At 41.6% G+C, this 24100-nt stretch overlaps 2 protein-coding genes across 2 annotated transcripts; both read right to left on the reverse strand.

Moving 5' to 3' along the window:
- Positions 1 to 6252: 6252 nt before the first annotated feature.
- Positions 6253 to 7209, reverse strand: LOC149091396 (uncharacterized). The gene has a single exon (XM_089259360.1). It carries the CDS (start codon positions 7207 to 7209, stop codon positions 6706 to 6708), a length of 504 nt encoding a protein of 167 aa, XP_089115486.1. The 3' UTR covers positions 6253 to 6705.
- A 48-nt stretch (positions 7210 to 7257) lies between these two features.
- On the reverse strand, positions 7258 to 9899 carry LOC108651054 (Myosuppressin receptor 2). Its single transcript, XM_089259361.1, has 3 exons — positions 9708 to 9899; positions 8195 to 9303; positions 7258 to 7532 (listed from the first exon to the last, which is right to left on the reverse strand). Exons 1-3 carry the CDS (start codon positions 9767 to 9769, stop codon positions 7258 to 7260), a joined length of 1446 nt encoding a protein of 481 aa, XP_089115487.1. The 5' UTR covers positions 9770 to 9899.
- Between the last annotated feature and the right edge of the window lie 14201 nt (positions 9900 to 24100).

The following is a 24100-nucleotide window of genomic DNA, read 5'->3' on the forward strand; positions in this document are numbered from 1 at the left end:
CTGTCCACACACACACACATAAAATTAAACATGTCACATAAATTTAATAGTGGGCAAAGCTAGGGAGCAGTTTGGAGAAATCAATTTTGTTTACATTTAAGTTCTGATGCCATCTAAACAAAGTAAGCCACAGTAAACAGGACGCATTTAATTAAGAGCAAGTATTTAATAATAAACATAGTGTACATACATATACCCACTACTTAAAGGCAACCAGGGTAGCATTATTGTGTGAGTATGCAAAGCCATGATAGAGTCTTCAATCTGTGATTGTGTATGCATTCACGATATATCCATCAAACTGGAAATCCATCAATGATGTACTCTCTATATGCTGTGTATTTTTCTACTCTGCAAAAAACAATAAAATAAATATATGTATATATAATATAATATAATAAATATTGAAAACTTTGAGTAAAAATAGAAACACATAAAGGTTGATTAAGTCTTCTACAATCTCTGAGTCTTCGTATACTTTCTTACGTATTTTTCCTTACGTATTTCTTCTTACATATTTCCACTTACATATTTCTACTTACGTACATACATTTTTATTAGCTATTTCTTCTTATTTATTTACCTTTGCGTATTTGATCTAAGTATAATCACTTCATTTATGTTATTCCCAAAAATCTTCCCTCGAAGTAATTCTTCATTAATTTCCTATAAGTATTGCCACTTCCGTATTGCCTGTTACGTAATTCCTGTTACGTATTGCCTGTTACGTAATTCCTGTTACGTAATTCCTGTTACGTAATTCCTGTTACGTAATTCCTGTTACGTAATTCCTGTTACGTAATTCCTGTTACGTAATTCCAGTTACGTAATTCCTGTTACGTTTTGCATGTTACGTAATTCCTGTTACGTAATTCCTGTTACGTAATTCCTGTTACGTAATTCCTGTTACGTATTGCCTGTTACGTAATTCCTGTTACGTAATTCCTGTTACGTAATTCCTGTTACGTAATTCCTGTTACGTAATTCCGGTTACGTAATTCCGGTTACGTAATTCCTGTTACGTATTGTCTGTTACGTATTGCCTGTTACGTATTGTCTGTTACGTAATTCCTGTTACGTAATCCCTGTTACGTAATCCCTGTTACGTATTGCCTGTTACGTATTGCCTGTTACGTATTTCCTGTTACGTATTTCCTCTTTATGCTCAGCACGCACTTCACTACACTTTACTGCACTGCTCGATTGACCCCCACCAGGTCTGGGCGACTAAAGAAATGCTGCAGCTGCAGCCCTTTATATTGGGCGACTAACACTCAGACTCTCAGTGTTGCTCAAATGTTGAGCGGACGCCAGAAAGCAGTCGTTGCAGACGCGCCTTAAGTGGCCAATGAGAACACTGTCTGCTGCTGTGAGCACTCTAGCTACGTTTTACATCAATATAAATACCAAATGAATACTGCTGCGTACATAAAGGGATCTAAAACGATCTGCTGATCTTCTTCGTCTCTTAGGCAGGCAAACGAAGAGACGGACGAAGACACAGACTGTGTTTGTGAAGTTCAGGGCATCTCTTAGTCGAGCAGTCTCGGCTTTATCACTCTTGAATGCTCTCTCTACCTATGTACATATACAAATATATATTCATCTGAGTACATCCACCCATCCATCAAATATAAGTCATATTGAAGCACTCAGCCCTTCATCTCCAAATCCCCTACAGAGTGACTTACAGCTCAGCATTTCAGCCATTAAGAACCAATTCGCCTGAGTCGTATGATATGTGCTGTCATTTTGTTAGCTGTTAAATCCTTCCATTAAAACGCCAGCTCACAATAATAGTGACAGAGGCTTTTGCTGTGGCGTCTGTCGAGTGAGTTTCTGCCTGCAAGCAGCTGTCCTTCAGCTTCATTTGTATGTAAATGCGCCTTGGCAACAGCAGCAGGAGCAGCAACAGCAGCAGGAGCAACAGCAGCCGGAACTGCTGTTAGAATATTTTTCGGGTGCTGTCAGGCAGCGGGCACAGTGGGACGAGTGCTGTCCGAACACACACACACAAAATTGACTTCAATTACAATTTAAAATTAGAAAATCGTCCGACTACACGCCCAGCTCACAATCAAAAGATGCAAATTTATTTGTAAGCAAAGTGTCGGCTCGTTTTTGTTCTCTCAGTGTATTTATTTGGCCTTGCCACACAATTGTTGCCACGTGTGGCACGTGTAGCCGCACTTACTTGAACAATTTTCTTATTTATATTGTTATATAGACATTTATGAGCTTATGCTGGGCATTAGTTGAACGCACTCTGGCTCCTGCTCCTGCTCCTGCTTCTGCTCCTGCTGCTGGCTCCTGCTGTCTCTTTGGATTTGGTTTGAAACTTTTGATTGCTTGCCTTAGCCGCAACGCACGTCCATCAGCTGCTACCTGATATGCGCCGTGTTGGCCGAGTGTGAGCAAGTGGGCCAACGCCAGCGGCTTGACACAACTGGGTCGCTGCCGTTGCTCCGCTCGCTTGTTTATAAAACTGGTTCAAGGAGACAAGCAACAACAGCTGCAGCAACAAAATGTCGTACTAAAAAATGGTGGCAACAATTTTGTTAAGGCGAGAGGGTGAGCGGGCGAGAGAGAGAGAGAGCGAGGGAGACGGCTTTGGCTTGGCATTTCACACACACCTCGTGGCAGTGACAAACATTTAGCGTGAAACTATTTTTTAATGAGCTCCGGCAATTTTTCCTCGGAACTCAGTCGAGCGCCGCACAAAAGTTCATTTGGGCTTCAAAATTGTGTTTTTGTTTCGTTTTCTTTTGCGTTCTCGCTAGTTTTCTTTTGCGATTGATTTTTCGCCCCGTGGCTGGACACCTTGTGCGCATTGGCAATAATGGGCGTGGCCATTCGAATGAATTTGGGCCCATTGTTGCGACTTAACAATTGTTGAGCCGGAACATATACGCCCACAGCCAGAAACTGGGCCAACTCATCCAAAATGGCAACAAGCACGCAATTTGTTGCCATAGCCAATATTACCCATATTGTTGTTGTTGTGGTTGTTGTTGCTCTTTGTGCTTAAAGCAACTCAACAAAGTTGTTTACATTTTTTATGATGTTTTTGTGCCACATTGCGTGCCTCAATTTGACGAAATACTATTGAGATGTAATTAAGTTTTCAATTTATGTTAAAAGCTTAAAGTTCCCAGTAGGTCAAAGGCTGCTTAAAGCGGGCAATAGTTTAAATATTTATCTACAAAGGCGCCTTTTCCAAAGAAAATGCATAAAAGCCAATCGAAAGACAGACAATTTTCTGGGAAATATATAATATTTTTTATTTTATATACATACATATATATTTTTTTAAGCTCATTTCTCAGAATGTTTTGTAGTCGATTACTAGCCATAACTTATTTAAAGCCATTGAGCTAGCTCAGCCATGCTGGTCAGTCGGAGCACAGAAAATCTTGAGTAGCAGCTGTTCCTTTGTTTATCAAACAATTATCAAAACACGTGCGCTTGATATTTTCCAGGCGAATGCCTTTCACGGCTAGACTTGAGTTGATTTCTGCAAATAAATGCCTAACAACAGACCGAATGCAAATCAAGAGAATTCTCAAAATATATATATTTTATTCAAGTCTCTGCTGTCATTATATATAGTATAATTTCACAAGAAAATGCGTATACGCAACGTTGCCACAAAAGATTCTGAATGCCTCTTGGCTTTGACTTTCTGCCAGTCTCTTGGTTATTCTGGCTTTCACACAGTACTAAACGTTGTCAACAGCTTATTTTAATTTAACTAATGAATATTCAGTGCGGACCACATCAAAGGCGAAACGCTTTTATCATTTTAATGAAACATTGCACCCGCACCGCTACCATATAATTTCCATAAGCGTCGTGCAATTTAATTACTCAAACGCTTAAAAGATCAACGAGTTATGAGCCATAAAACTGGTTTTTAGCACCTTTTCAATTCCCGAGCTGGCCATAGCAGTTAAGACATTTATCATAGTTGCTGGCAAACGACGCCAATTGATAAATCGAATGACATTGAGGCTTAGCTCTAGCAAAGGGAGTTGAATGACTTGCCAAGGTCAGGGAATTTCATGTTCCTGCTGCTGAGCAGTGAACATTTCCTGGAATTCCTTGAGCAACCCACTTTTGCCAATGAAAATGTTATCTTAATTATATTCCTGTCGTATCTTTGATGTTTAGGAAAATAACCAACTCTATTTGTTGTTCACGCAGGAGAAATCACAGTCTATTTATGTGTTTTCCCAGCTGAATGTAGTCAAGTTTTCCATTGAAATTAATTATGAATTAATGCAAAGAGACACAGAAAAAATTGCCCATGATCAATCAAAACTTGGTCTTTGGAGTATTTCAACTATCAACTTTGCACATTTTTCGCCTTCTAATTAGCCCTTCATTTCATTGGTAGTTGTGTTGGCCAATTTGCATTTTAACACTTGCTGCTGTTGCTTCTAGTGCTCCTGCTCCTCCTGCTGCTGCTGCTGCTGCCCTGCTCGTGGCAATTATGTTAATTTCTCTTTGGAGCAGCTGGCGCACATTTTACGAATTACCAAGCAGCCAAAAATTCAAAGCCAAGGACTTCCTGGCAGCCGCCACTGCTGCTGGCCCTCGTCTAAGTAATTCACCCAAATTTGCTACAATTGCATTCGAAATTCTAGCCATCAAGCTCAAATTAACACACACACACATAGACACCCACACTCTGCTTCATTTAAAATTTAAATCTGCCATTTACACAAATATGAAGTTTTGATGGTTTGTGTAATGAAATTACCAAACCAAGTTGAAACAGAGAATTCTGATTGAGTTACAAGATAAGAGATTAAGAGCAAAAAACATTTCTAAAGGTCACATAGTTAATATAGATTTCCAGGAAAATAATCTAGCCACTTAAGCCTATTTAAATTAGATTTTCTTTCACGTAAGTTAAATTTCAAAGGCTTTTAATTGTAAAGTGAAGGAATAAAAAACTTCATTGAATTCATGCGAAAGGCATATTTAAAGTTAAGTTTAGCAAATAATGCCTGCATATAAAACATATATGTACAGTATTTTTAGGTCTATAAACTGAGAAATTAAGTTTAGGCATTCGCAAGCTATAGCCAGAGCTGAGTACAGCGGAGTTGTTGTAGTCAAATAGTTCAGCATGCGTCAAATGACCCAAAATACTTGCATTCCTTTGAGCATTGCCACGAGCAGACCTCAAAAGTGTGTGTGTGTGAGTGTGAGTGTGTATGCGTGTGTGTTATTGCAATCCTGGCGATTCTAGCAAATGCTGACAGCATTCTCTGCATGCTTTAGTTTTTCGTTTATTTACTGGCAGCGTTCTTTGACTCTATATTACTACGTCAACATTTTATTGTTGTGAAAGTTTATTGACACGCTGACACAAACGCAGAGGCAGAGAGCGAGCGAGAGAGACAGAGAGAGAGAGAGAGTAATTTAAAAATTTGCTTTCATTTGCCACACTCAGCCACAAAATGTCAATGGCCACCACATGAAATATGGAAAACTGCAAATCATCGAGTCATGCATGCATTTACAATGGCATTTAAGATACAAATTTCACACATAAATAACGGAAAAGTTCCCAGAAACACAGAGATAGAGGAAGCCGGAGATAAATTGTATGAGAAATGGCTAGCGCAAATAATTCCAGGAATTTGAAGCAACCCAGGGCATATTTTAAGTCAATAATAAAATATACTCTAAGCCAAAAATGATGGCCAAAACCAGCCGAGCGTTTAGCTGAGTTAAAACAGCAATTACGTCCAGCAAATTTATGTAAAACATCTGCTAAATCTTGCGTTATGTAAATGCTTTGGCCTTTTCGCTGGCGCTTTGGGGGCAATTTGTTTTGGCCAGCCATGGGCTGCGTTGGCCTTTTTGGCTTGATTGGAAAACATCCGATAATGTGAACTAGTTGAAGTCGGACCATATATCATAATCAAATAGCGACAATCACGAATGCAAATGATGATGATGATGATGAATATCCTGTCATTAGCAGCTACGAACTGGGTCATCAGTTCATTATTATTATTATTATATATTATATATTATTTATTATTTATTATTGCTGCCTTTGATTGAGTTTTGGCTTTTGGCCTGTGAGAGATTTTGTTGTCGCTCTGCACGCAATTGAAATTGAAAGTTGAATATTTGACTTTGATTACCAAGCTAATTAATCAAAGTTCCGATTGTGAATATTGGAGATATCACTGCTAATTATCTACAGTCAATAAATGTCGTTTAGCTCGAGAGTTACATGAAATCATATTTTATTTGGTTAATTAATCATAATATAAAAGATAGCTTAAGTCGTTTACTTCGTTTACTTATGACCAAGGTTAACCAAGTTCTCTGGAAAACTCAAAGGCATTTCGCTTGGCTCATCCTCCGGCCAGGCTCAGCTAGAAATAATATTTGGTGTGTATTACATACGCTTACTGGCTAATAAACTATGTCAAGTATCACTTAGATAAAACCTACGAATCACCAATTGTTAGACGACGCCGCAGGGACACTTTGGCGGAGCGTTGCACGCGCGAGGGGCTCGATTCGTGCATGCGACGCTGGCCAAAATGGAGCAATGGGCGCTCTACAAATCTGTGATTGGTCTTAACAGCTAGCTAATCCTTAAATACTCTAAGTGTAAAGAGAGTGGTTGTAGTTGGGCTTGTGTTTGGGTTTGTATTCGTTGTGGGCGTGGCTTATTTACAGCCACAGCGCATCGATGGCTTCGTCCAAGTCGTCGGCATGGGATCGGGACAAGCGCTGCGGCGTTGTCTTCAGGGACTTCTGTTCGCTGACGACTACCGCCTTGGCCTCCATCTCGTTGCCGCTGAGCAGCACCATGAGCAGCACGCTGCTGCGTCTGGTGTGCGACTCCAGCTCCTGCTGCTGTTGCTCCAGCAGCTGCGGCAGCTGCTGCGGCTGTGACTGATTGTTGCGCAACTTGCGCAGCCAGTCAGTGGCAGGCCAAATGCATTTACCGCCCACGCTGCCACGCCGGCGACAGGCGTCCCTTGTAGCTCTCTGGCTCCTGGTGCAGCTGGGGCTGCTGTGTGGTTTATTGTTTCTGACAGTGTCGTTCGGCTGCAGCATTTCAACCACGCAAATGTCATCAGTAGCACCAATTTCGCTGGCGCATCCATCAACATCAGGCGCTGTTTCAGTCATTGACGCTGCTGCTGCCGCTGCCGCTGCCGCAGAGGCCATTGTGGTTGTTGTAGTTGCCGCTGTCGACACTGCCCTGCTGCATTCCTGCTACACGTTCGTCACTTGCGTCGTCAGGCCCAGATCAATGGCCATGCTCTTGCTAACAGCATCCGTTTGCACCAGTCGCTCCCTGCCATAGCCATTCAACCGGCCGCCGGCACCATCGCGACCGTCGCCATCATGCTGCGACAGCGGAAGCCATTTGTCGAGCCAGCGCGGCCGGAAGAGCAGCGTGAATGTGCTGCGAAACTGTCGACTCATCGAGCAGTAGAGTATGAAATTAATGCTCGAATTAATAAGTGCCAAGATGTCCATTAGATCACCTAAAATGAGACATACAAATGGAAAGGCAATAAGCGTCAGTGCAACAAACGGCTGCCCTCTGCCAAGTAAGTCATTTTGCTGCTGGCAGAATGCGTAAACAATAAAAAGAGAACTTACAACTAGTTTGTCTGGTTCTTTTGAAAGGGATATACATATATTTTTAACATATTTAAATCACACTCTGAGAAAAACTCGCTCGCGATCGGCTTGTTTGGATTTGCTCTTCTTTCTTTCCCGACCAACTAGTTGCATGCATTGGTATTTGTGTGACTGCAGTCTTCGGTGACGTGCGTGAGTTGAGTGCTGCATGTGTATGTGAGTATGAGGACCGCTTGCATTGACTTTTTCTTACTGCGAGATCCAATCGTGTTGCTGCCTAAGCGATGTTCGTTGCAAGAGAAGCACACGAATAGTTCACGATTTTGCGAACAGCAAGTTATGGATAAAAATGCCAAAGTATCGAAACAATATAAATATATCGATAGCGGAGTTTAAAAGGACTTTTTGAAGACGATAAATGGCTTTTTATTCTTTATGCACATCTGGTCACATCGCTTTTCAAATTATATTTAAATTATTAAATCACTTCCTGCACTTATTTAATAAAATGTCCCAACACAAAATTAAAATTATCTGTACTTAATCTAAACTAAATACTCACTCAGCTTAAGGTAGCACTGCATGAGAAATGCATCGCCAAGCAGCGCATTCAGCAAACCCATGATACCCTGTGGAAATTCCGTAATGAGAAACAGCAGCAGCACCGCCAACAGCATGCGTGTGGTGCGATCCGTTTGCTTCTCCTTCTCCAGCAGTTTACAGCTTTTGGGTTGCGTGGGCGTGACGACCTTGCCGTTGACAATGGGCTGCATATCGTTGGCCGCGTGGCAGGCGAGTATCTTGCGTCGCTTCTTCGCCTCCAGCAGAGCGCCAATCAGGCGCACGGAGAGCACAGTGAGGGCGAAGCAGGGTATCAGCTTGATCACCACGCTGTAAATGAGAAATGTGGCATTGCGCAGGGGTCGATCGTGCAGCGCCAGCTCGCTGTGGTACAATTTGTAGACCGTCACGTTGCGCTCTCCCATATCGGGTGGAACTGTGGTCATTAAGGTGGGCAAATCTGTGGAGAAGCTTGGCATATTGACCACTGTGGTGTTGCTGCCGCCCGTGGCCACAGACCAGGCCATGTCCGGCGTGGTGCTGGACATAACTTGCATCGTGATGTGCTCCTCGTTGTTGTAGTCCAAGATGTATTGACTCAAGGGCACGGACCTAATCGTCTTGCCATTGGCATCCAGTGTCTCCAGAAACTTGGCTATCGCAGTGACCAAATAGAGCCACGGCGACACCACCAGCACGCACACCACATAGGCCGTCGCTATGGTTATTGTGGTTGTGCGCATGCCGCACCAAATCCGATTACGCTGCGGATAGCTAACGGCTATGTAACGCCAGACGGCCAGCGTGACTGTCAGCCAAATGGAGATGGTGTGAAGCACTTGCGCAAAGATCGAGTGAAACTTGATGAAGCAGGCCCAGCCATAGCTGAGCTGCTGCTCACGCGGCAGACGCGCGCTGAGTATGTAGTCGTGCACAGTGTAGGGTATGTACTCCAGCATGACGGCCAGATCGGCCACGGCCAGGCCCGTGAGTATCGCATTGGTGGGGGAGCGCATCTCGCGACGCGTTAGCACAATTATGTTCAAGGTGTTGGCCAGGGTGCCCAAAATGCAGACGATGAGCGAAAAGTAGCCATGGATATATTTATAGCTGTGTGGATTAGAGTAAATAGCAGTTGAGTCAATATTCCATATAAACAAAATTAAAATGAGCTGTGAAAATATGCCGCTTCCTGCTCATTAGGCAATTTGCGGAGTCATGCTGATGGGAGAATGAATATTCAGTATACGCAGCGTATAATCAGCTCCAAAAAAATACATTTCATGGCAATTAAGCAGGTGATCTTTTGAATGCACACGCCAGTTCACACGTGGGCAAGGAAATTATTATGTAAATTACATTTAAACCAAGAAACAACAGCAACAACAAAAAGTAATTAATACTCTGACACGGCAGGCCATGCCGCATGCCGCATGCCACATGCCACATGCCGCTTGCCACTTGCCACTTGCCACTTGCCGCATTCCGTATTCCGCCCATTCCAATCAACTTACTTCGTGTGAAAATCATCGACGCTGGCGCCGCAATAATGCGGCTCCGACATGTTCGTGACCATGTTGTCAATTTTGGTCGTCAGATGATGGTGGTGTTGGTGGTGGTAGGTGTGGTGGTGTTTGCCTCGCCTGATTGCGTCCGTGGTGTGAATGGCCGGGCGGAGTCGCTATAACAACTGCTACTTGGGCCTGTGGCCTTTGTGGCCCTGGCAGCTGCTGCTTCAGTTGCGTTTCAGCTGCTCGCTGTCAACATCAAGCCGCGCCCCCAGCTCTGCCTCCTCATTAATATTCTTGCGCTGCGGTCACCCTTCGATATTCCAATACTTAAATTGTTTCCTCTACACTCGTCCCAAAGCTGAAATTAAATAAGCCAAATATTTATACAGCTCTAAATTATGGCAGACAAATTATAACGTGTTGCCAGCAGTTCGTGTTGGCAGCGAAAAAGTTTGCCTGGCCACATGCAAATACTAAATTAAATACAACGTGTCATTAATTCAAGTTGAAGTTCAAGTTGAGACTGAAGTTGAAGTTGAAGTTGAAGGAAAACGACTTCAGCTGTGAATGACAAGTTGGGAAATTTCGATGCAGGTAAAGGTAAACTCCGCCCGCCAGCTCGTTTGCTAAATACCTTTAAGAGAAGGCCTTAAATAACTGGAGCATTTAAGGCAGCTCAGCTCTGACAAAAGTTTTCACAATCATAAGCCATAACTGTTCATGTTTTGGCCATGTAATTGGCCAAAGAGAAAGCTAATACTAATGCGTGGACAAACAGTTTACAAGCTCAACGGAAAGATGAAGCAGTTGCTATCAATGTTACGCATACGCCACCAGTGCACATAGAGTTTTGGCCCAGTTAAAGAAGTGTGCCGTTACAAGTCATTTGTCTTCACATTAGAAAAGTTCTGCCAGTTGCTGTGATCAAAGCAAACTTTTTGTTGTCCACACTGGCCAAGGCCATGAGCAGTTGGCTGCGGGCCAGCAGCCGCCAGCAAAAACCACACACACACACACTGAGGCACACATTACGTATACGCAATGCGAGTAGCATGAAAAGAAATGTCATTGCAGTGCTCGGTGCTCGGTTTCTGCATGCCTCACTTGGCTTTTTGCACTTCGTTAGCCACATTTGGCTCGGGCTGAACTTTGCTGAACGTTGCTGCTGCTGCTGCAACTGCAAATATAAATGTGGCTCCCACATGGCCCGAGTCGTCTGCAATATTTAATTAAAACTTTTCGCCCAGCACTTGGGCCAAACCCTTCGCAAATAGATGAAAAACATTCCTCTGTATTGTTTATCTGGGCAGCATATGTTGGCATATTTTCGGTCACTCGACAAGCCATTGTCAGCAGCTCCAACTAAGTCAATTGAAAGCCTAGCCTGACCTAGTTGGAGCAACAAATTGACGCATAATCCACTGGCTCTATTGGCAGCCACATCTGCAGCTAACGAGCTGCGTATCGGTACAAATTATGCAACATAATTAAACAATGATCGTAAAGAACCTGGCACATTTGCAAACAACTGAAAGTCAAGGGGCATCAGCTGCTGGCTGGCTGGCTGGTTGGCAGGGTAATTAAAACTGGGCCAAGTCTTTGAATGGGCCATTATTGAGCCGTGGACAGCGCTAATGGCCTAAACGGCTTCATTAGATCATTTAAATAGAGTTTGCTTTGGCATTAAATGCCGACTGCTTGCCATGTTTCATTTCATGCCACAAAGTCCTTTGCGGCATCAACAAGTTGTTCGATGGTTGGGCATTACGTGACTTGCCTCAGTTTCCACGCTTTCCATGCACTCCCACCAAAGAAGATGCTAATGTGCCCAGCTGCCGAATACAATGCTCTTAGACGTTAATGTGCGGCATACGGTGCGTATACGTTTTTATTTGAAAGCATCAGACCATAGCCTGTCTAACCATATGACTGACTGACTGACAGACTGACTGACTGACTGAGCGATTGACTGAGTGAGTGACTGCTGGACTTTGAGGCCAGCTGCCAGCATGGTCGAGGGTGTGGTTGCCAAGTAATTTAAGCTATTTGTTTATTACTGTTTCGCACAGTTCCATGAAGACCTACACAGAATTCAATTAAGTGTGGCCCAGGCCCGGGCACACGCTGTGCTTTAAATAAGATGAGGCTGGGAGTGGGAGTGGGAGTGGGAGTGGTAGTGGGAGTCCAGCTCTAGCCTATTTTATGTGGTGGTCTTTGTAGTAAGAGCTCAAGTCAGGCACATGCTGTGCATTTAGATGGGCCACTTTGCTGGGCAGAAGCACAACTTCAATAATTACATTTGAAGGACTATTTGAATGAGTGATAGTCCATCGAATCGCTGTAATTGGCAGTACTTGAAACTACTTGAGAACGGTGCGGAGCTGGCCCGTCTGTCAGGGCCAGGCTCACTTGAGCGTTGCCACAAATTAATTGAAATCCTCGAACAACAACAACAACAACAACAACAACACATTCAACACTCAACACTCAACACATTCAACACTCAGCATCAAACGCTTCAGGGCATTAGCTAAATACAATTTTCAAGTTTGAACAGCATTTGGGTTTTGTTTGCTTCCTGTAAGCCATTAGAACAAAAGCAAAAATGCCAAGAATACGGCAACAATTGGGTTATACATTGTGGCCAAAGAAACTTGTGGCGAAAACTTAAAAGTATTGCCAATCTAGCCAACCGAAAGCTAAACTGCAAATTAAATAAGAAAGAAAATGTTGGGTATAGACGAATCGCGAATGCTCTAAGCCGAGCTGAGTAGCTTAGACTTTCATATTGTTTACTGATTGAGTGCATCGAATGAGGCAGCCAGAACAGCCAATTGTTGCATAATGGACCAAAAAGGCTAAAAAAGAAAATACATCGTATCAGCAACAAGACAAAGCAATTAGCTAAAGTACAACTAAAAGCAAACTGGCTGAAAGGTTTTTTCTAAATGAAAAAGTAGCCCAAAAATCACACGCTACCATTGAGAGCAACAAAAACATACAAAAAATGCGAACAAAAGGCCCTCGAACGAGTCCCAGCTACGTTTGCTTTAAGATTGCCTGAACGAGCATGTGAATGCTTCAGCTGAATATTTGTTTGCCCGTGGCTTTAATGTTTCGTTTGAATATTATATGAGAGCGGGCATCTGCTCAATTATTTACGCTGATCTGATTTGGTTGTGTGTACCCCGGGCAAATTTACTTCCGCTTATTACTTTTGATGATTTCCTAACGGTTTCTGCCAGCTACTTCCGGCGCTCGCAGCGGTCCAACATTCAATGCTGACCTTAGAGAGCTCTCAATGAATGCTACATTTATGAACATTTTTCTCTCTCGCTCTCACTCTCTCTCTCTCTCTGTCTGTGTCTGTTGTGTATGTGTGTGTGTAACTGCGCACACGTGTGCGTTGCGAACTGTAAAATCGGATTCCCATTCAATCTTGAGCCTTCGCAGAGGTAATGCCAGCACAGACACGTGGCAATGGTGACTTGATATGCCCGACTTGGCCATGCCGGCCAGTCCAAGGCTATGCTTGCCAAATCAACTGCCGGCTGAGACGCCTCAAGGGTTTCACTAGCTCTTTGTGCAAAACTTTACGCATGTGCCCACTGGCCCACTGCTCGTTAGACGCACTTCAAGCTGAGCTCCTTCTGTCCGTCCGGCTCGACTCGAATATGCAGCAGCTTGAAGAGTTGTTCTTTAATAAAAAGGCTGCTGCTGGTTAAATTTAAATGTCAGCTTTACAAATTATTTATGGCTGTGAAATGACTTTAAAACTGTTTGCTGAAACTCGGTTGGGCAGGCCGAATCGAGAGAGCGAGAGAGAGCGACAAATATTTGTTGAGGTGAAACAGCGTGAAGAACGCACACACACACACACGCACACAGCAGAATTTTGTAATTAAGCATTCAGAAAATGTTGGCGAAGGCAACGTGAGCAAACAGAAAAACAGGCGAAATGTGCCAACGCTTATGGCAGAGAGATCAAAAGTTCGGGCCACTCATAAACAAACAGGCAGATAAACAGAGCCACAGTTGGCGGCTATTCGGGCACATGGAGAAGCGCACAGCAGAAGGGACAAGCTGCACATTTCATTGCCCCGAAAAAAAGAAAAACGCATACACAAAGCCCACTTGACAGGACATGCGACACACAGAGTCACACACACAGTCGCACACAGACAGAGACAGCCAGGCAGAGCAACTGGCTTAGGTCAAGGTAATAACTGTCAACGAGCTGAAGCGCCACTCGAGCCGAGTATTTGCCGCAAATCTATTGCATAATAAGCAGTCGGACAGGCGAGCCTTTTGTTTCAATTAGCTTAGCGCAAAGCCCCCTGCCCCCACTCTTGGCCTGGCTAAAATCGATGCTGCTTGTTTATAAATTGTATTTAATATCATTCGGCAAACAGCTAAAGCAAACTGTTTAATTGTGCGCAACAAGTGGCGCAACGGTGCAGGGTTAATAAAACATTATTTGCTACGCTCGCCCCGCCTTTTGGTTATTTTAATTTGCATTTGGCCATCATAATGTCTATTTATATCTTATCTGTGACGGCTTATTGTCTGGCTTATTGTTTATGAGCGCGTTTATTGTGTGCATGTCTGCATGGCCTCAGTGCTGGATTTGTTCCATTGGCAGTTGATTAACTGCGCGGCCCCAGTCGCAGTCCATAAAGTATCAATAAATTCATAGCAAGCAGCCGAGCGTCACACAGCAAATGCGTTTCCCACCTTATTAATTTCATAACAACGACAACAAAACAAAGCCAAACATTCGTGCATTTATTAATTAATAATAACTGATAATTTATTAGATTCGGCTGCATAATCATTTAATTGAATTTCCTATGGGGAAATACAGGAAAAAAGAGGGAAAACCAGAAAGCTGGGCGTGGCCAACTGCGTAATACTCGTTTGGCTTTAATAAAATAAAAATTATATACGTATTCCTTTCTTTGCTTTATTTATTTATTTTTATCGTTTTAATTTAGTTTGTATTTTTTAAAATAATTAATAAATAAAATTAATATATAACCATTATTTTTTTATTCTATTTATTTAATTTATTTATTTTATTTACTAATAGTTTAAATAAATAATTAATAAAATTAATAAATAATAAATAATTTTGTATTCTATTTAATTATTTTAATTATTTTTATATATGAATAGTTCTGAGTTTTTTTGTTAATTTACTAATTTTTTATTTTTAATAACTATTTATGTATATTTATTCATCTACATATTTTTTGCTTAATTTTGTCATATACTTTTTTCATTTAATTATTTTTTTGTAATAATTTTTAAACTATTTACTAAAACGATTTTTATTTATATATTTATTAAATATTTTTCTTATAGAAAGACGACACTATCATACTAACGAGCAGATAAATAATTGAGCAACAAAATGCATGAATATTCCAGAAAACATAAATACTATAGACACATTTACCATGCAGTAATTTCACTTTGTGGAGAGCTCTACAAATTGAGCTGGCACATAAAAAATGTCGATTAATATGTCAACTGTAATTAGCTGCACAATTGCAGCCAATTTGTTGCTGCAATTTGCTAGAAAATTAAATTCGCATTTTGTTTTAATGCGCCTCGCTCATTTGTGCCATAAAACTGTTTGCTAATGAAAATGGCTGAAACAAGCAAAAACGGCTAGAAAACAGCGGGCGGTCGGACGGTCGGGCGGATGGTAATTGTGGCCAGCTCATGGGGCTGGACATGAGCAAGCAAACACATGTTGCAGCTGACCACAGCGCGGTCCGCCCTCATTTGCTGTCAAGTTGTGACAACAATAAAAATAATATCCGCAGCGAGCAAGCGAAATTTGTATTAGTCGAGTTAATAAAAGATAAATAGCGCCAGAATTGTGAAAAGCGGGGGAAATAGGAAAGATGGGAAGCAAACGCTGGCAGTACTCGAGATTCAAGTGCGCGTTTGGTGTTGGCCGCAAAGCTTTATAGATATTATTTTTTAATTTATCACCAGTACCTGTTGGCAGCAGCCTGACTTGCCTTTTTCGTGCTCTGGTTTTTCAATTTCATCTTCACTAAAAAGAACAGCAACAATTTTGCAGACCATTCGTCAGCGGAAAAAAAATCCAGACAAAGTAAAAAAAAAAGAGCGCAGCAAAAGAGAAAATTACAGTAAATTGTGCAGAAGAGCAAGTCAAGGAAACGCCATCAATTTTCCATAGTCAACAAATTTTAAATGCAATGTCATAATAAGGTATAATAAGTTGGACAACTAATAAGCAAGGACCAGCTGCTGCCCCAAAAGCGAGCTGTCATAAAAAGATATTGAGAGCATATATACTATAAAGTCAAATGATTGATGGACCTGCTTACAATATCAAATAAGAAATTGATTAATAATTTTTTTTCGATTGAATTTAAAATAAGAGCTTGGGCATTACGTGTTATATTCCTAGGCTTTTATAGCATGCAGAGAGAGACTAAACTCTTACCTGGCTAGGCAATTAGCTACTAGCCCCTCGCCAGTCTTAGCAGAAGACTTAGACGCCTCAGAGTCTAGAGCTAATAATGTATCAAATATCAAGAAAACCTTTTCTATATTAGCTGCACATCAAATCCCGTTCTTTATTAGCTCTATAGCTCTACAAAATATTGATACTAAATTATTTCTTTAACAGATCAAGTTACCTTAAGGGAAACAAAGTCTCTAACCACATAATCTTTCATTTAAATAAATAAAAGCTCGACTTAGAATATTTTTTGGCAGCCTAAAAGTATGCTATATGTATTTGAATTTTTATTCGCTATAATTTTCTATAGAAATTACTCATCAAACTTTTGCTCGGCATATTTCCAACAATTTCTGAACAATTGAAAATTCCATCATTAAAGCACCAGTTCAAGCGGGCAAACATAATTTGAATTCATATGCACGAAAGGCATTCGAAAAAGTTGATAAGCTCCTGCTGAGCCGCCCCCTCCCAAAGGTGCTTGGCATCGTTGCTGCTGGTGTTGCCCACTCCAAGCGAGACGCTTAACTTTTCATTTTGTGTATTACCCGCTGGGCAATGCCTTATCGATTCATTACCTATGGACCTCAGTCCCTTTCTCCCTTCCTCAGTCCCAGTGCCAGTGCCAGACCCGTATAACACGCACAATTAAATTTTCAGTCGCTGGTGTGAAGTAAATACTAATATATATTATACAAGCTAATCCACAAGTATGCGAATGCGTGTGTGTGCGTGTGAGTTTATGCTAATGGTAATTTTATGCAGCCTACTTGAGGCCTGTTCACAGACCCGCACGTGTGTTCTGTTTGTCTGTTCGTGTATAAATAATATTCATTACAAAATTATCAAATTCATTTTTTTTTTCTTCGGCCCCTGCGCAAAATTTGTGTTCATTTATATTATTTTTCATTTTTCTTTTTCCTTATATTTTGGCTCTTTAAAAATGTTTTTCAAATTTATATTTTGCATGCTGTCGTCGTGCCACAAATATTTTATTTTGCTTCCAGTTTTTTCCCAGTTTTTTGTACGTGTTTTATAGCCGCAGGGAGCTGCTCACGAACAGCCGCATAAATTTCATTTAGTTAGTTTCACTTGACTACAAATTTGCTGCTTTTTATGCAGCAGGGCATAAAACCAGTTTGTAGTCTGTATATCTTTTAGGCGCAATACGTTTTATTACGCATACGCCGCGTCTTACGCCGTGCGCGCCTCCCAACAATTAAATTGGGTTAAAGTGGTTTTTGGGCTGACTTACTCGAAGCCTTTTAGCTTTAAGATATTTCCGCTTAAGGTATATTCGTATGCATATCACAGTTTTTTGTGTAGCCGATTGAATTCACTTATTGGCAGCAGCTTTGCTTTCGCCCTCTGGCTGAGTTCACTTTAAGGTCGAACACTCAACCTTTAACCCATGCAAATCGACAGCTGTTGCTGGCGCCAGCTCAAAGCCAAATTGCATATTCATACGGCAAATTGACTACAAAAGCGATCCGCCGAAAAATTTCACCCAGCACTTGACTCGCACGGCCAGCTGTATTTTTTCTTTCGCCTCCTGCTGAAGGACCTTCGAATAACAAGCAGAACAAGCGCACTTGCGGCTGCAGCAACATTTACCTTGGGCTCCCAGCAAAGCCGAAGCGACATTTCAAGTGGCCAACTGACTGCATGAAAAATGAAAAATGGAAAAAGAAAAAATGAATCACTGCTATCAAACCGTTCACACTGTGCACAGCTTTCGTGTTTACTGTCAACTTTAAGAAGAAGACATTTCGCGCTCTCTCCCTCTCTCTCTCTCTCTCTCTCTCTCTCTCTCTCTTCGTCTCTTTCAAAAATTCAAGTTGAAAGTTTGGCGTAAAGAGCTGGCTGCTGTTTTAATTAAGTTAAAGTGGCAAATGCATGGAAGTCACTCGAAGTGCTCCGAAATGAGGTCAACTAGTTGTTCAAAAATCTTGGAATATTACATAACTAAGTAGTTTTGTTTAGGAAAACAGCCCAAGTACACTATGCTACACTTGCTACACTCGTTAGTTCATAAAATTTGCACAAAGTCGCTGAAAAAAAAAAAAAAAACACTAAACAGCAACATATTTGTTCAATGTGTATGTGTGTGTGTGTGTGAAAAACAAGTAGCCAAAGGCACTTTAGTGCACTTGAGACATGCATAGAAAAATAAAGACTGAGGGAGAGAGAGTAAGCAGCATAATAAAAATACAAGAAGCAAAAAAAAATACAAGAAGCAGGAAACTGAGACAGCCAAGGTGAGAGAATTCGGACGGACAAAAAGTGTTTTCAGACAACGGCAGCAGCAGAAAATGTGTAAGCCGACACCTCAATTACCCTAACGCCTCAAAGCCCATTTTCACCCACCTCCACTGTCCAAGCGAATTTCGTTGAATAAAAAGTAATTCGTGTTAACTTAATCGAGTTCTCTTCAGCAATTTTTTGCTCAGGTTTCAGGTATTGAAGTCTGAAACTTGTCTTGAAATTAAATACAGAATTATGTGTAATAAAAAAATAAAAAAACTACTAGAACTTGTAAATATTTATGCATAATAAAGGTTTCTAGAAACTGTCCCAAAGTGTGGCCAAGTCTTGGCTGGCCCCGTTGCCTCCTCCTGGGCACATTAACAATTTGGTCATTGACATATGGCGGTTGCTCCGGCGCCAACCATGTGGGTCGACTGGCTTCACATATATATCCTGGCTGACCCCAACAATTCGAGCGCATTTTTCACGTGCCACCGTCGTATGCCGACTCCTGCCAGTTGCTTAGCAGTGGGCGGCGCATGGGGAATTTAATAAATTGTCGACACAGCTGCTGTTGCTGCTGCAAAGCCAGTGCAATCAGCGATAACTAACGAAAAAGGGCTGAGCTGAGGGCGTGGGCTACTCCCGACTCCTGCAAGTGGCAATTGAGGTGCTGCCGCTAATGCAGCTTAAGCACACCTTTAACGTGGCCAGCGCTTGACCAGATGCGGGCTCCAGTGAGTGCTCGCTGAATAATTGACTCGAATTAGCTGCGCCATCAACAAGATAAAGCTAATGCCATAATGATGATGATAGTGCGGGCTAAACATGTAGCCCGTAGAGCAAATTTATTAAACATTTAAATTCCCAACTGAAAGGCTGATTAAATTTAAATATATTTTGCCATCTCTCAAAGCTATTCCAATAAATGCAGCGTGATTGCAAAGAGCAGCTGCTGACAATTCTTGCTGGATCACTTACAGGCCGCAAACGTGACGTGCCTTGCTTCTAGCTGACAGCCGTGCTGAGAAATGTCAACATCAGGTAATAAGAATGTCCTTCGTGCTTCCTGCTTGGCAGCCAGCTTGCTGTATATATATTTCCAGCACTGGCATTTGAATAACTCCCAAGGAATAGGCAGAGGAGCAGACGCAGAAGGAGACAGAGACAGAGACAGAGACAGACAGACGATTTGCCTCTTTCATGTCCCAGTCCCAGTTGTTATTTGTCTCTGACTTGTCTTGCATGTGCACTTGATGTTTGTCTCGCTGATAAAATGCAATTTTCGGGCGCCGCCTTAGTAGCAAAGGCGTTGAGAAATGGCAAATGCCTTCGCTTAGCACTTGGCCATGACAGCTGCTAAGCATATGTAAATCAGGCAACCACAGCGACCATTTGTCTTAGTGCCACAAACAAAAAACAATGCGACGAGTGCTACTATGAATAAACTACGTGCCAGCAGCCAGCCGGGGCCAAAAACCTCATAACTTAAACATTAGCCACACGCTAAAAAAAAAACATGAAGAAGAAGGAGGATAACAAGCCAAGTGCGCGCTTTTATCTATTAGGAACACATGACAAATAATTCTCACTCAGGCATTAGTGAAGCTTTTCTGATAACTGACAGATATTGTTTAGCCAGGAAAACCGCTTAACTGTCTGCACAACGTTCGATTCTCGCAAAATAATAGCCAGCGCAGGGTTCGCTACTTATGTACCGCCCCGTCGACACCCGCTCGTTTAGTACTTCATTTTTTATAATCTTTTAAGGGTCGTCTGCCATATCTTTTGTGTATTTGCTGTCGATTGTTGATGCCATTGTTTGCTCAAGCAGTGCAACGTTCCTCCCACTCTCCCTCCCACTCTCTCTCTCTCTTTCGCTCTGTCTGCTAGAGTTTTTATTTAATGCTGGTCAAGTAAACAAAGCACTTGAGCTTAAAGACCCAAAGTGCGCCCCTTGTGCCGTGCAATGGTTTATTGCACTTTGTTTAATGTGCCGTTGCCAACAGTGTTTGGGCCATCAACTGAATGAATGGCTAATAAGGTTTTTGCCTGCAGGCACATTAGATATGTAAATATATATAGTATATATATATATATACATATAAATATATATATATATATATATACATATTCTACTAGCTATCACAATCGAAAATTATACAGTAGACATTCTGGTCGGGGTTTTTTGATTAACGCGCTCTGCCCTGCAGTCGTATAAATTTCCTCTCAGATTTAAGCCATTTCACAGAGCAGCTGCTTGGGATATTTAAATTGATAATCTTCATAAATTTCAGCAATTTAAGCTCATCTCAAGCTTTCAGCTGGCAGCCACAGCTTCCCTACGTTTAATTGCATTTAATGCTTCTGCTGCCTCGCCACTTATCAAAACTATTACTTAAATGTATAATAATCATTATTTATGCATTTCGCAAATACTCAACGCATCCGCATTTACTGACAGATTATTTCATGAGCATTCCCATTCCCATTCGCATTCGCATTCATATTCGCATTCGCATTCGCATACCCGTTCCACGCCCCGTTGCGTATCCGTAATATTCGCCGTGATTTATGCAACACTTTAGCGTGAAGCAAGCGAGGGCGCAGATGCATATACAGTTATAATATGGAATATGGATACGCCATCACTCATGCATATCTACTTCTCAGAAGCAGCATCCGCTGATGATGGTACGTGATCCGCCAAGCAGGAACCCTCTGGCTTTATGGCTGTGGGTATGGCTGTGGCTGCCGTTGACCTTGCCTTTGGCTTGCCTTTGCCATTGCACAACATAAAATTGCATCGTAAGTGATTTTGTTTGTTTTGGTTGCTGCTGCCGCTGCTGCTGCTGCTGCTGCTCCTGCTGCTGTTACTGCTGATGGTGCTGCTGCTGTTGCCAGCACCCAGATGCTGTTTGGCTGCCTTTGATTTGTGCTTAATACCAGCTAGCACTGATTTATTCCAAGTACTTTGCCATCAACTGGGCTTTGCCTCGACGGCAGAGTGCGGGAGCAAGGCCCAACTTGAAGTATTGATCCATTTGGGGCTCGGTTCGGATATGCAAAAAGGCCCAGCAGCTTGGTCACAAAGGCGAGGGGCATTGCGATTGATTGGGGCACAGCATTGTCAACGGCAGGCTGTATTAATTCTGTGGTTCGGCATTTTGGGCTCTATATTGGTATTTTTCTAACAAGTTTTTCTCAATCTCTCTCTCCCTCTCCCTCTCTCTCTCTTGTTTTCCATTAAAAATTGTTAGACATCTGAATTTATTTGAGGTCTGGACTAGACAAACACTTTACGTGGCTCATTTAAAAGTGAAAAGGTCTTAATGTAGACTAAGTCCATAGTAGACTAAGTCTATAGTCATTTATTTTGGCAATACCCATTTGGATTATCACTTGCTGACTCATCCGCCTCGCCCAAGACGCAGAAGGCGCCCATGGGGCGTATACGCAACGCTCGTGTGTGTACCTGGTAAGTGAAAAGTTTTTCTCAAGTTTTTTTCTTTTGTTTTTACATGCTGTAAAATGTACCGCGTGCCGCTGGGAAGACGCCTAATTTATGACGCGTATACAATAATGCGGCACATGTGGCGTATACGCAACTTTTTGACAGCTAATCAGTTAAGCCACATAAGAGGTTATATTAGACAACATTGGCTGGCACGAGTTGCCGCAAAGGCATTAAGGATACCAGCCAAAAGCAAGGGCATTCTTCAATCGAGAGGGAAATGTATTTCCATAGAATTTTAAAGCATTTCAAATAGAATTCGGCATGTAAAAAGTTAACTTTAAAGACATTTGAATGGCTCAAGCATTTAATCAAATTAATATTTCAAAGGCAATCCCCAGACATTGCCACAGACAAGCGCAGCCGGCCAGCAGAACCAAGACAAAGGGAAGATATCATTCGGATTTGGACTGACACTCACTCGACTGGGATCAAACCACAATGGGCAATGAGAGCGGCTCACTGGTAAATTACCAAAAAGCTAATTAGCCAAACTTATACCATGAACTTGACCAATGCCCAAACTTTGTAGGGTTCCATTTAATCCGTTCGCAAAAAAAAAAGTATATAAAACTAAAGAGAGAGAAATTGGCAGCCCAAGTTACAACGCTGTGATTACATAGGCTATTGACATTTGACTCTCGTCTGCGACTCTGACTGTAATAAAGATGAAGCTGGAGACAAATAATTGTATATGAAACATCAAAATTTATGTACACACACGATTTCAGATGGTCCCTAAGTGGATAAGTGCAGCTTCATGTGCTCCAGATGCTTGTTAACAACAGCTAAAGGCAACTAACAGCCAAGTACAAGTAGCAAAAGTTGAGTTAAATTGACGATATGCACGGTGTGTGTACATATATCTATTTTAGGCACTGTTAAGACAAGAAAAATTGCTTGTAAAGATTTTTTATATTCATTTCTCATGTATTTTTATATTTTTATTGAAAGTTTTATACAAGCAGATATCTTAGCTTGAGAAGTTTATTTACAATTTTCATTTTTTGTTAACGGAAAAAACTCTAGGAAAATCTAGAAAAATTCGGAAAATTATTCAATGATTTTTTATTTTTTTAAGAGATTTATTAGCCACGCAGTCATTTTATATACCGCATAAAAGGTCTGATCTATGTCAGGATCTCAATTACTCCGCCCACATTCTACAGAGTATCTGCCAGTCAGGCACTCTCGCTCAGTAACTAGTGCCTAATGGCAGCACATGTTTTGAGGTCTAATGACCACGCCAGCAAAGATTGCGTCCAAATAAATGTGTCAACGCCGACGGAGCCAATTAAAACTAACGATGCTCTTTCTCTAAAATTTCAACGCATGCGAAACATTTAGGCATAGAGCGAAAAGAATTATACTAAATATTCCGCACTTTGTCTTTGCTTAAGTATTAACAGCTGTGGATTTCTATTTGTTGTTAGGGCGCTAACTAACAGCACTTAAATTGAAATGTTTATAGTGACTTTTATTGACAGAAGTTCGGTTAGTTTTGCATAAACAAAAGACGCGTTGGCTGTGTGAAAAAGGCTTGCGCTGTGCTAAGTCAACTTTGCGGCGGACAATTTCCTTCTGGGAAATTAGAAAACTTTGCGCTGGCCGTGCAAAATATTTTGGCAAACAGAAACCTTTTCAACATTGTTTGAGCTCGTCCCTAGCCTTCATTGTCTGGTCATAAAAGAGAGTAAGGCAACAACAAGAGCAAGCAGATTGTATCTAGAAATATTAGATTCATTTGTTCGAGGTTTGTGCAGGTTTCTGGGTTTATGTTTCTCGTCCCTTTGCCTGTTCGCAGCTAAAATTTGAATTTTATGCGAGTTTCCCTTCTGACTGGCGGATATAAAGCGATGCTGAAATGCTCTCTAAGCAGATGTACAAGCAATTTGAGTTGTTTTTATTATTTGTTTATAACGCTGCAGCGATGCTGACCATAAAGTATTTGTTTTATTTGAAAGACATAAATTTGATTCAGAAAAGGAAAAAACAACACCCCAGTTGATAGTTGTGCGCAATTCGATTGCACTTTTGTGGTCACATCGATCATAAACTGGAGCCAAGCATATACTTATAATAATGGCCACGAGTGTAGCGAGTTGTTTTCAGATAAGAATAGATGGGCTCACC

Source organism: Drosophila navojoa, chromosome 4, assembly GCF_054131105.1.
Source record: "Drosophila navojoa isolate 15081-1374.11 chromosome 4, UAZ_NAV_1.0, whole genome shotgun sequence".
Lineage (NCBI taxonomy): Eukaryota > Metazoa > Arthropoda > Insecta > Diptera > Drosophilidae > Drosophila > Drosophila navojoa.

Excerpts from the sequence above, each read along its gene's own strand:
- LOC149091396 (XM_089259360.1), bottom strand. The coding sequence starts at position 7,209 with ATGGCCTCTGCGGCAGCGGCAGCGGCAGCAGCAGCGTCAATGACTGAA.
- LOC108651054 (XM_089259361.1), bottom strand. The coding sequence starts at position 9,769 with ATGGTCACGAACATGTCGGAGCCGCATTATTGCGGCGCCAGCGTCGAT. Across the intron at positions 9,304-9,707 it reads GTCGATGATTTTCACACGAA|CTATAAATATATCCATGGCT; the intron begins GTAAGTTGATTG and ends TAATCCACACAG. Across the intron at positions 7,533-8,194 it reads GCAGTGCTACCTTAAGCTGA|GTGATCTAATGGACATCTTG; the intron begins GTGAGTATTTAG and ends GTCTCATTTTAG.